Raw genomic sequence first — 12674 nt, forward strand, 5'->3', positions numbered from 1 at the left:
ACCAACTGGCCATGCCCTGGGGAATGAGATGATGACGATGTTCTGAATGTTGGGACCAGTCACCACTCATGCCATCACATATGGGAACCCATATTTCTTAGGACAAATTAAGTATTTAGTATCTAAACTATCAGTTTTGATCTGTTTTAGTATATAAACTTTCATTTTTTTTTCAAAATCATACTTAAAGTTTAGTTTTTGTTTAATTTTAGTATCCATCCAAAATTTAACTTTAAATTAAAAAAATAGAAGTTTAGGAACTAAAACGGACCAAAATTGATAGTTTGAGTACTAAACATGTTATTTTTTTTTAATCTGGAGTAAGTACTAGACATAATTTGTTCAAAGATAACTCTCAATCATTTGACATTGAACGCTTATACCCCTGACATTTCTGGTGCTCGAACCTAGGACTTCAAGGAATAACAATAAAAACTAAACATTAGGTATGATTTTGGAAAAATTAAAAGTTTAGGTACTAAAGCATATCAAAACTGATAATTTCAGTATTAAATCCGTAATTTACTCTGTTGCTTAATACCCAAAGCAATCACGATGTTAACTCAAAAACATTGATAAAAAAAATATATCCTGGCTTTTCTTATAAACAATTGAAACTTCAAAAAGAGTAAAATTGGTATTTTTATTTTATTTTATTACCTTTTAGGGGTCGGGTGGACATTATGAAAAGGATGGACAAGTTGATAAAATTGGAATTTGGTAAGAGTGCATTAAGGATTATATATATCATGTCATATAATCCAACAAAGATTTCACCACACCAACTATGTCGATAAATCTAAGAATTTTGCTCGGTTTTATCTTGGAGCATGCATTTTCTGGACTTTTGGTGCATATAAACCGCAGGTTTCATTATCCATGAATCTCCAAGGTGGTCGGTCCTCTCATGGTGAGTAAAAAAGACATGTTTTATCTCATCTCAAGGAATGTTTATGTCCATTGTATGTATTTTCCATCACATCTCATCGAGAGATGCATGTGTTAGAATTGACGTGAGTTTTAGATTAAAGCTTGGTTTATAATATTTGCATGTGTTTAAATGCTTGAATAAAATCAATATATTGATGATCGTTCACATGTTTATTGCATTGACAATCTTAAGCGTCTAAGTTCGTTTCCTCGTGGGATTGATATCCTATAGCCATAAATTATTTATTATATTTGCATCGACAGTGTACGCTTGCATATTTTACGGTGATATTTTCAACCGATCATTCTATAAAATCGAGTCAAAGAATCGAAATTTGTACTATTTAAAGCGAATAAAAATGAGAAAGAGGTGGACGAGAGGAGACAAGAATGTCTAATGGAGAAATCAATGAAGATAAAGCAATGTTAAAACATAAGTTGGACTTATAATATTGAAAATAATCTTATTGATTAATCGAATTACAATGAATTACAAACTTTGTAGCCTGGTTTTGGTAGTGTCGCACTTGTAGTCTGGTTGAATTTACTCTTTTTTTTCATTTAGATTTAAAGAGATTTTTAGCGAGACATTCTTCCCGATTAATTATTAATAAAATGAATTCTTATTGAAAAAAAGAATTTTAATTAACTTTTGTATCGTCTTTATTAAAATACATCAATCAACAAAGTTTTTTTATTATTATAATAACAAATTACCTAGACTAAAATGAAGGAAAAGAATACTAACAGCTAAGCTAAGGGATTAATCAACAATGTACTAATAGACTAAAATAAACTTCAAGAAATCGGCATTTGGTATCAACACAACGGACATAAATGACTTGTTTTCAACCACTCCACAATGCAATCGTAGTGATAAACATGGCCGCACGGCATTGAAGAAACCTCGTCCTGGTCGGAGAACTCATCCAAACAGACGACGCATTCTTCCCTTGAACTCGAATCCTCTCTCAATTTTCTCCTCTTCTTCAACGGAATATAACCTTCATCTTCGTAGTCATCGGCCCTATATTTGACCCTTTTCAAATCCTTAATAGACGACGTACTCGCAGGCGTGAAGTTTACCGAACTCGCCATCGATTCATCAACCAACTCATCCAATTCGATGACGTCATCGGAATCCACCTCAACGTGTAGCTCGACTCTCAACTTCATTACTTGACGTTCAAAGACGTTCATCGGCAAACCATCGGCATGGCGTGCATAAGACAAGATATCAGGAAAAAGGACAGTATCGATGAATTCTGGGGTCGCTCCCGACTCGGCGATCATGGATTGTATGGCGTTACGAGCATTTTCTTCGGATAAAAACAGGTCATGATAACCAATGGTGGTGCGATTGAAGGTTTGCAAGGTTATCTCCGGGTAAAGAGATGAAGCGTAACGCATCTGTATTTCCAAGTGAAGAAGACGAGGTAGGTTCATAGAACGAACAGGTTGTGGACAACTCTTGTACTCATGACTGATATTCAGGGAGTAACGGAATGCCATGCCTGGATTTCTGGGTTTTCAATTTTGATGTGATTTTTTAGGGTTAATGTGTGGCTTCAAGTGAAAGAAAATAGGGTTTTGTAGGTATTTAACTTAAAGAACATTTCCAATAAGTCGGTGACGTTACGTTATTAAAATTATTAAGAAATGACATTTTGATTTAGGGTAAATTACGTATTTAGTGTCTAAATTATCAGTTTTGATCCGTTTTAGTATCTAAACTATCATATTTTTCAAAACTATACATAACGTTTAGTTTTTGTTTCATTTTAGTATCCAGCCGTTACAAGTTTAAAGGACGGGCTCACCTGACGTCGCATCTATAGTCGTCATTCGTCACATCCGTCGACTGATGAAGCCCAAACTTTTCAGCCCGCACATTTTCAACCTCTAAATGTGATTTCGACCTCCATTTCACCAAAAAATGTCTCAATCTCCCCAAATCTACGATAGACTCTTCAACTTGTTCATCCTCCAATCTCCATCGTTAACCGTGCAATGGGTCTGAAACTAGACTATGTTAGTCGACACATCATTCTCTCGTGATCCACCATTCGGATTTGTCATCCATCCATCGGAGCTATGTTGCATCAGCCTGACCGTTAAGTATTTAACGACACGGTACTAAACTGAAACGTAACATAAACGTTAGGTATGATTTTAAAAAAAATTAAAAGTTTAGATACTAAAACGTATAAAAACTAATAGTTGAGATACTAAATAAGTAGTTTACCCTTGCATTTATTTATGTTAGCATTATTCACCCTTATTTTTTAAAAGCAAACTCATTAAATATCAATTAGACAATCCGCCGATTAAATAGGCCTTCAATTTTTGTGTGTATATGTAATAATAATAATAATAATAATAATAATAATAATAATAATAATAATAATAATAATAATAAAGATAATGTTGCATTAACCTTTGTATCACACTTTCTAAATATACATAAAAAATAAAGATATTTATATTAACAATTGTATTACAATTTTTTATTATATGAAAAATAAAGAGAATGTTATGTTGGCTTTTTTATTACAATTTCTAAATATATATATATAAAAATAAAGACAATGTTATATTAACATTTCAAAAATGTTTAATAATATAGGCAGAAATCTTTTTTTTTCTTCGAAAAATATTTTTCTTTAAAATCATATATATTTTGATAAAATCGGTGTTGTTCGTTTAAAAATTTTAAACCTAACATCAGGATATATTCATTTATCGAAAGATATGTCAACAACGTCTTGTCAATGATTAAAAAATAGAGTTTGTTTTCAGTGCATGCTAATTATCCTTACACCATTCTTCGCATAGTTATTTGGCATTATTAAAATTATAATTAACTTCGAAGTTTTTATTAGAGCCAATTTGGTATAACTTTTGAAAATTAATTTTTAAAAGTATTATAGAAACGAATTTTTAAAATTGTTGTATAAAAGTGCAGTTTAAAATTTAATAGTATAAGATTCATGTTAAAAAGTGAGTTTAATAAAAAAAGTACATTATATACATTATGTTGTAAATTAAAATATAACATTTAAATTATATGTACACTTATGTATGAATCATATTAATTTAAAATATAATAAAAATATAAAAATACAAATAAAAAATATAATTATAATTATAATAAATATATACTTTATATAATTTACTATTAATATTTTAATATATAAATAATAAAAATTTTATTTATTTTTAAATAATTAAAATAAATTATTAAAAGTAATAAAGCTTTTAAGAATATTAGTGTTAAATTATTAGAATAAAATGTAAATACATAATTGAAAGCCCATGTATTAGTAAGGGTAAAATTATAATTTGATTCCAAAGAGGAAAGTTGAAAATGAAAAAAATTAGAAATTATAGTTTTTGCGATTGGTTTCAAACCACCGTTTCTACCGTATTTTTTTCATTTTTTTATTAATTTGACATTAATTTTAGGGTCAAAACTTTACGATTTTTAACTAAAATCGATAATGTCTACTATCATATGATAAGCTCTTTAAAAATTCAACACATTTCAAATCATCGAAATATGACTTTGACAGAAAATATTATATTAACACATTTCAAATCATTCAAGTGTAAATTTGACGGATTTCGACCTAATCTAATTTTATTGGGTTGAATTTAAAAAAAAATCAAGATCGGGTCAAGTACGAGTTTAGATAAAAAAATATTTGATCCATTCAACCCAAAAAAGAATATAATTATATTTTTTAATTTAGGGTAATTATATTAATACACATCTGAAATGATCATCCAGCTCAGTTGGTAGAGCACGAGGTTCTTAACTTTGAGGTCGTGGGATCGAGTCCCATGGAGGGCATTTCATAATTCGGATGTCTCCTATGGAAGCTGCTCTCAACCTAGTGTTGGGGACAACCTACTATCTTACCTCCCCTTACCTGCCATTATAATAATACACATCTCTATATTATTTTTTTCAATTAAATACGTATGGATTTTATCTCAAAAGACAAGTCGGATTTTTTTATCAGATAGAGTCATTATAAAACTAGATCGGATCAAGTTTCAGATGGATAATGTATTTTTCTCGATTGGACCAGGTTAGTCGGAACCTGATCCAAACCAATGGTTGCCCATCCCATCCTCAACACCAAAGCTTTTAAGATTTGCTTTCAGGGATTGAGCTCTTTATAATAGGTTGATTTCCAATTAAACTCGAGAAAGAGTAGATTGTCTTTATTCGATGTTATGGTTTGTAATGTATGCTCTAAATGATCGTCTAAGATTAGACTGAGAGACTGGAAGAAAGTGTATTCGTTGTCCCTATAATTGACCCTTTTCAAAGCTTTAATAGACGACTTACTTGCAGGCCTGAAATTCACTGAACTCAACAGCGATGCGTCAATCAACTCACCGATCTCATCATCGAGATCAACCTCAAAGAGTATCTCGACTCTCAACTTCATTACTTGACGTTCAAGGATCATAGGCAAACTATCGGCATGGCCTGCACAAAAGAAGATACCAGGAACAAGGACAGTATCAATGAATTCTTGGGTTGCTCCCGAATCCTTGACCATGGATTGTATGATGTTACGAGCATTTTCTCCGGATAAAAACTCATCATGATGACTGGTGCTGGAGCAATTGAAGGTTTGCAAGGTTATCTCCGGGTAAAGAGATGCGGCGTAACGAATCCCTATTTCTAAGTGAAGAAGACGATGTGGGATCATAGAACCAACATGCTCTAAACAACTCACGTACCCATGACTGATATTGAGGGAGTAACGGAAAGTCATGGCAAGATTTCTGGGTTTTGAATTTTGGTGTGATTTCTTGGGGGTTAATATGTGGCTTCAAGTGAAAGAAAATAGGGTTTTATATGTATTTAAGTTGGGAATCACCAAAGGTCCAAAGCTATCATTTCTTGAGCCACAAGATATAAAAAATGACACATTTATTTGTTTTCGTCAACATTATGTACCCTTATTTTAAAAAAAACAAACTCTAGTAAACTATTAAATTAGGACTCAATTGTAAAAAAATTATAAATTAAAGGGTCAAAATAAAAAAATTCATGCAAAAAAACAAAACACAGTAATATCATTCCAACATAGAAGAGGAAACATCTTGCACAAATTAACAACACAAACTACATTCAAACAACAATGCTAAACGCACTCTCTCCTTTGGAGAGGGCTACATTGATCTATACTATAATCACACTTGCACACTGCAAATAGTAACTAAAACAAAAACAATTGAAAAAAACATAAAGAAAAATAAAGAGCCCTTGGATGCTATTATGCTGTCCAACGATCCAGTACCTTTTCTTTAAGAAAAACAGAGACAAAGATCACTTTTTTGTGTCATGAGGAACACTATAAAGGAGAGCCTTCTGGCTGTGTCATGGACCAATTGCTGCTGCTGCTTTTTTTTATCAGAGTTTGAAGTTGAGGCGAGAGGTGTAAGTCGCTTTTGGCGACCAGTTTCTGGGAATCACATCCCTTGCTGAGAGTGTTCTTCCTGTTGATAATGTTGTCAGTTTCACCGAGAAGGGCCCTTTCAAGGGTCCCCTGATGATGCACCAATTTGCTCCCCATACATGGTTCATCTCTAACCACTCATTGGAATTTGCCTGCAATTGCCAACAACATCCTTATCTCAATATCCATATCTTTCAAGAAATTACCATTTATGTGTATGTTCTTGGACACGGACGCATGATTTTACGTCATGGTTACGAACTTAAGAAATGACCAAAAATCTAGATTCATGGACTAATGTAGACTTAAAAATTTGGAACTAAAAATTTCCATTATCCTCTGAAGAATGTAAGCCTTGGGTGTGGACTGGGGGTCCCTAAAATCAATCATCACATGCAGGGGGGAGTCAAGATTCAAGAAAGTACTTAAATAGATTGAAGAAAAAGTAAGGTTTTGAGCATTTTGCACATTGGAGCCATTTACAGAAAGCAAGGGGGCAATGTTTTCTTAATAAAAGTGGCATATATGTTGGACTAATGGAATCTAGTTAAGCAGACAAATCTAATATTAGGAACAAGCCTACCCTTAAACATGGGGTTAATAATATATAATAATGGTAGGACTTTAAAAACATTCTGCCATTATCCTTTTGAAGGTATGGACACCACATTGATGTTCATATTTTGAACAGCTTTTTTTCATGTAACTATGAAAGTGCTTTGTGCTTTGAAGGTGCAGCTTTTTAGCCCTAAGAATTTTCCTAAAGTCAGTTATCTTATAATTTTCTTAGTCTATATTTTTTAGTTTCCCTCCCAGTTCTAAGGATTCGCCCTAACTAATCCGGAGTGACCCACGTCACACACTTGATTTTGGGGTGAGTATCCTAGGAAAGATTTTATGCATACATAATGACTCAAACTAGAAACATGCTTAAACGATATCAAACTGATCACCACTTAAACCAACCTCGTTGGTTATTTTCTTAGTCTATTGATAATGATGCACAAGTTTTAAGGATACTCAAATTCGAGACAATGAAAATAACATCTTTTTTACCACTTAAACCATTCAATGAAAATAATGAACAAAACCAGTAAAAATTATGGGAAAAGCGAATAGGGCTTACTTCTCTTATATGCATTGACCCAACATCTCCATCAACATCCTCAAACTCCACCAGAAGAGAGAGCCAATAATCAGTGGAGCCTTCATTGACATGGAAGGCAATGTTCTTTCCAGGGTATTTACATGGGGTTCTGTAGTTTTTAACCAAAAGTTAACCTTTTGTATTAATTATAGAAAATCGATAAAAACAAAGAAGAAAATGGCAAAAATAGAAGAGACAGTGAAAAGGAAAGGTCCCTGCAAAGCAAAGTCCAGAAGCACATACCTTCTGTAAACAACTGGTAGTTCGCCTCGGTTCCTGAGCTGCGAATTCTCGCCGGTTATAGCCATACGGCCAAAGGCCGCACCACTTAAGTCGAAGTGCGTGCGGCCATTGGCGCAGTACCCGCCGGGACACTCGTCAGTTACAATGATGGTGACGGCTCTCCTCGAGCATATGCTCTTGTCTAGGCACTTCACTTTGAAGCACGCTCCACACCCTTCACCGTTCTTGAACAGCACCGGGCTCACCGCTCCCACTCTGGCCCTCAGCGGCTTAACATCAACTAATGACCCGTACCCGCATGCTCCCCCTACACAATAATATCCCATAAACAACCCATTATTACTTTCCAAAAAAAGTAAAATTAACCAAAATTTCGAGTTGGTTTGGAAGTCTAGTAGTCTGCTGAACAAAGAAAACCCAGTTACAGATCTAAAATAGCCAATGGTGGACACTTACCGTCGCTTCCATCGCCGTCAGGACTGCCGTACCAAGTGGCGGTGGCAGGTTGCCAATGTAGGTCCATTTTTTTCGGCGCCGGGACCTGACCAGACACCATTGAACACTGCAACAACGCTAACCAGCATAATGTGACAACCCACCAACCGCGGCGCTGCATTGTGTTAACAGGCGGCGCCACCACTTGTGCAGCCTTAGTGGGCGGAAAAAAGTAAAGTGAAAGGGAGAAAAGTGGGTGGGAAAAAATGCAGGGCAAATAGTAGAAGCTAGTTTCTGCCGACAGTTTGTACTAGCATTGAATCTTTGAGTGTCTTGAAGGCAGTCTTGGGGAGCTTCATATAAGAAGCAGAGCAAAAAGATTATTGTTCTCATATTTGGTTAAAGTACATAAAAAGTCACTAAACTATGTTTAAATAATCATTTTGATAATTTAATTTTTAAAAGTTACAAAACAATCGTTATACTCATCGAACTATTATAAAATGATCATTATTTTTTATTGAACATATTCAGTATTTTTTAATAATCTAAGGTGATTATATAATAGTATATCTTCAAAGTCTTTCTCAGTCATTGATAATATATAGTTACATGCGCAACTACTCGAACTTAAAACTCTTAAGAAGAAGAAGAATCTTTTTCATCATTGAGGTCGTGTGATAAATCCATGACAAATCGACCAAATAATGTAGTAGAAAAAAAATCTTCATATGTTGTACCCTTGGGATTATTCTTTCAAATAGAGTACTTTGAACATTAACGCATGAAAGACGTATGAAGTAATCGATGCCTTCTGCATAGTTTGAGGAAGATACTAGAACAGTGGATGTCTTCTACATGACCTGAAAAGGCATGGGCGTGCATCGATTATGAGAGAAAAAAAGACGTCGAATCTTTCATGCGTTTTCATAAAGACATTAGATGATCTATTAATCTTTATTCGTTTTATTCTAATTGAAAAAATAATTTTTCATATACCCATATTTGAGCAATTTTGCCATGAATTCATAAATCAGTAATTTTTAATATAATATGTCCTGATATTTTCTTTATTTTGTGTGACAATGGGATCCACTAGGTTTGGATTTATTTACGTTGATGACACTGTGGCTGCTCGGGTCCACCGGCGGGTAAGGCGTTAATTCCGCGTGATCGAACCAGCCGGGGGGTCATTTTGGTTATTTCGGCATTCGACCGTTAATATTGTTGTCGTTATGTGTGAGGGTTTATTTTACTTCAGAGGGCCACGTGATGGTAAGTCTTTAGGGTCTTTTAGGGTATTTAATGGTGTGGATTCAAACTATGTCGTATTGACACTACGACATGCCAAAAATATTTCCCCGTAAATTACACAAATTATCTCCTGATTATAGAATATTATTTTATTAAGTTCTTTTATTATTAAAAGTAATAAAATGATCATTAATTATAGAATGTTATTTTGTTAAGTCATTCAACTATTAAAAATTATAAAATGATTACCCAACTATTCATTATATTTCAAACTCGTCATTTTTCATTAAAAAATTGGCGGTTAATGTTCAACTTAGAGTACGATCAACTTTTTAATGAAAAATGATGAGTTTGGAACATAATGAATAGTCGGTTTACTATTTTGTAACTTTTGATAGTCGAGGGTCTCAACAAAGCAACCCTCTATAGTCGATGAACCATTTTGTGACTTTTAATTATCAAAGACTTAATAAAACAGTATCCTATAGTCGAGGGACCATTTGTGAATTTTACCCAAATATTTCTCGTAATTTAAAATCTTTTAAGGTCCCTAATTACTCAAATCCAATTATATTTAAAATTCAGTTTAATTAAATTATTAAATAAAAGATTAAAAAAAACTACTAAAATGTATCCTTGGTATTGTCCATGCAATGTGAAAAGGATTAGCATGTTCATGTTGACCTACTTATATGAATTTAAATTATATAATAGGTGAATTGAGAGTTTAAATATTACTATATTCAATAGCTCATATATTTATGCATTATGTTATTTCTTCTAATTTAAATATATCATACGAAAATATATATTTTTAAGCTTCAATTAAATTAATATGATTATAATTACAAACAAAATTGATCATTTGGAACCTATTCATATTTAGACCGAAATAGTTATGAGTTGAGCCCACGTGTATAGTGGTATTTTGTTTTATTAATATAGGGTAAGTATAAGATAATATATGTTTAAATATAATTCTCAACTTCTCGACATTGAACGCTCACACTTCTGGTATCTGTTGTGCTAGACCTCGGGTCTTCAAAGAATAACAACAATTCTTTTATCACAAAAGTCACTAGATCCGTGCATGTATAGTGGTATTTATAAATATTGTAGTAACATATTTATTATAAAATAATGTATTTTGTTTACAATATTGACAAAGCTAAAAAGTAGATGGGCATTCTACGCACTAGCAAAGACAAGACCTATGTGCCCAAATCTTTCTGAAGAGGAATTTTTGCAAACAAAAAGAGACAATTCTCCTTTTTGTACAAAATATATGGTTTCTATATCATAAATAAAGATGTAGATTTGGCCTCAAATGAGAATAAAGCTGTTTAGATTGAAAAATAGTAAAACACATCCTGACCTAATTTTCATATACATAGTAAATATTTATATGAAATATTTATGTACACTTATCTATCAATATGTACAAGGATGGCAACAGGTCGGGTTAAAGTCAGATTTTTGTCAATCAGACCTAATTCAAAAATATGTGCATTCCATCTGAACACAACTCGACCTAAAAAATTATATCTTACATCCGACCCGAAAAATATATATTATTCATCCAACTCCGATCAGATCCGACCCGATCTAGTATAAATTAAGGATCTAATTAAAAAAATAAGAAAAATTTTAAGAAAATTATATTATTATCCTTGGATCGGGTAGGGTTGGAGTTTTTTCACCCTTCGCTCGAACCCGACTTGACTTGACTTCACCCTTTAAAAAATCTGACCCAACCTGATTTGAACATTAATTTTTTTAAATTGACACGATCGGGTCGGAACCCATCGGATGATCGGATGCGGGTGAAATTGTCATTCCTAAATAGAGAGAATCGCCTCAGTGACCAAAAAAAAGTTATAATATACGATTTTAACCAACTTTTTTTGGATTTGCCAAAATGACCAACAAAATCGCAACGCGAAATAAAAATCGCAACGCGATCCCCAGAATCGCAAATCAGTTTCCAAAATCGCAACGCGATTCTTGAAAATCGCGATGCGATAGTACAAATTCGCATTGCGATTTTCCATAATCGCAACGCGAATATGAAAATCGCAACGCGAACACATAAATCGCAACGCGTATCCGTAAATCGCAACGTGTATCCGTAAATCGCAACGCGTATGGGTAAATCGCAATGCGTATCCGTATATCGCAACGCGTATCCGTAAATCGCAACGCGTATCCGTAAACTGCAACGTGTATCCGTAAATCGCAACGCGTATCCGTAAATCGCAATGCGTATCCGTAAATCGCAACGCGTATCCGTAAATCGCAACGATAATCCGTAAATCGCAACGCGTATCCGTAAATCGCAACGATAATCCGTAAATCGCAACGAGAATCTGTAAATCGCAACGATAATCCGTAAATCGCAACGAGAATCTGTAAATCACAACACTTAAATTTTGGGTATATAACACTGAAATCATAAACTAAATCCTAAATCGCAACTCATTCCATCTCCATCTATCACTCTCTCCGGCGACATCCGTTCCTATATCCAACGACATCCTTCCCAATCCGGCAACAGGTTTTAGTTTCGCAGCTCGTCTGTTTAGTAAATTAATTTACAACCATGAAATCATCTAATGTTGATCATGTTTGGATAGATTTGTGTTTTGGAGGGTCATGGGATAATGTTCATGGTGTTTTACAATATATGCCTTTACCCATGAATCTTCAACTAAAATTGTCTTTACAAAAGTTAACTTATGAAACTCTAATGCTACGTGTTTCAAATAAATTGAATTTAGAGCCCCTAAGTGGATTTAGGCTATCTTATCAGAGAAATGGTAAAGTTTATTTGTTAACCGACAATGAAGATGTTGAACGATTCATTGCTTACATTAGTGTTTCACAAGATGATGTTACATTGTATGTTGTTGAACCTAGAAGTAGTATTGTTGGGTCAGTAGCGGGTAGTAATCAACTAAGTTTTTCTCAAAACCCACAACCTTTCTCTAATCCAAATCCCAATCAACTTTCAGCACCAAATTCCGGTTTTCGTATTGACCAGTTAGACGATGATGAGCCAACAGAAAAAATTGTGAGTACTAGTCAGTATTCGAAATTTGGTCTTGGTCAATATCCGGACTTTGATATTGGTCAATACACGGATTTTGATGATGTTTCAGAAGAAGAAACAGACCATGCGTGTAATG

General features: G+C 33.7%; 2 protein-coding genes across 2 annotated transcripts; both read right to left on the minus strand.

Annotated features, from left to right (window-relative positions):
* Positions 1-1749: 1749 nt before the first annotated feature.
* LOC120186762 lies at positions 1750-2442 on the minus strand. The gene has a single exon (XM_039190621.1). The coding sequence runs from the start codon at positions 2440-2442 to the stop codon at positions 1750-1752; it is 693 nt and encodes a 230-aa protein (XP_039046552.1).
* Positions 2443-6129: 3687 nt separating this feature from the next.
* Positions 6130-8416, minus strand: LOC120186665 (expansin-B3-like). Its single transcript, XM_039190540.1, has 4 exons — positions 8257-8416; positions 7801-8107; positions 7537-7666; positions 6130-6562 (listed from the first exon to the last, which is right to left on the minus strand). The coding sequence occupies exons 1-4, from the start codon at positions 8414-8416 to the stop codon at positions 6365-6367; spliced, it is 795 nt and encodes a 264-aa protein (XP_039046471.1). The 3' UTR covers positions 6130-6364.
* Positions 8417-12674: the final 4258 nt, after the last annotated feature.

The sequence above is a fragment of the Hibiscus syriacus genome, unplaced genomic scaffold (assembly GCF_006381635.1).
Source record: "Hibiscus syriacus cultivar Baekdansim isolate YM2019G1 unplaced genomic scaffold, ASM638163v2 tig00113719_pilon, whole genome shotgun sequence".
In the NCBI taxonomy this organism is placed as follows: domain Eukaryota; kingdom Viridiplantae; phylum Streptophyta; class Magnoliopsida; order Malvales; family Malvaceae; genus Hibiscus; species Hibiscus syriacus.

Bases quoted from the DNA above. Each gene is read 5' to 3' on its own strand.
- LOC120186665 (XM_039190540.1), bottom strand. From the start codon at position 8,416: ATGCAGCGCCGCGGTTGGTGGGTTGTCACATTATGCTGGTTAGCGTTG. The intron at 8,108-8,256 runs GTAAGTGTCCAC...ATTATTGTGTAG, and splicing joins TGACGGCGATGGAAGCGACG to GGGGAGCATGCGGGTACGGG. The intron at 7,667-7,800 runs GTATGTGCTTCT...TAAAAACTACAG, and splicing joins CTACCAGTTGTTTACAGAAG to AACCCCATGTAAATACCCTG.
- LOC120186762 (XM_039190621.1), bottom strand. From the start codon at position 2,442: ATGGCATTCCGTTACTCCCTGAATATCAGTCATGAGTACAAGAGTTGT.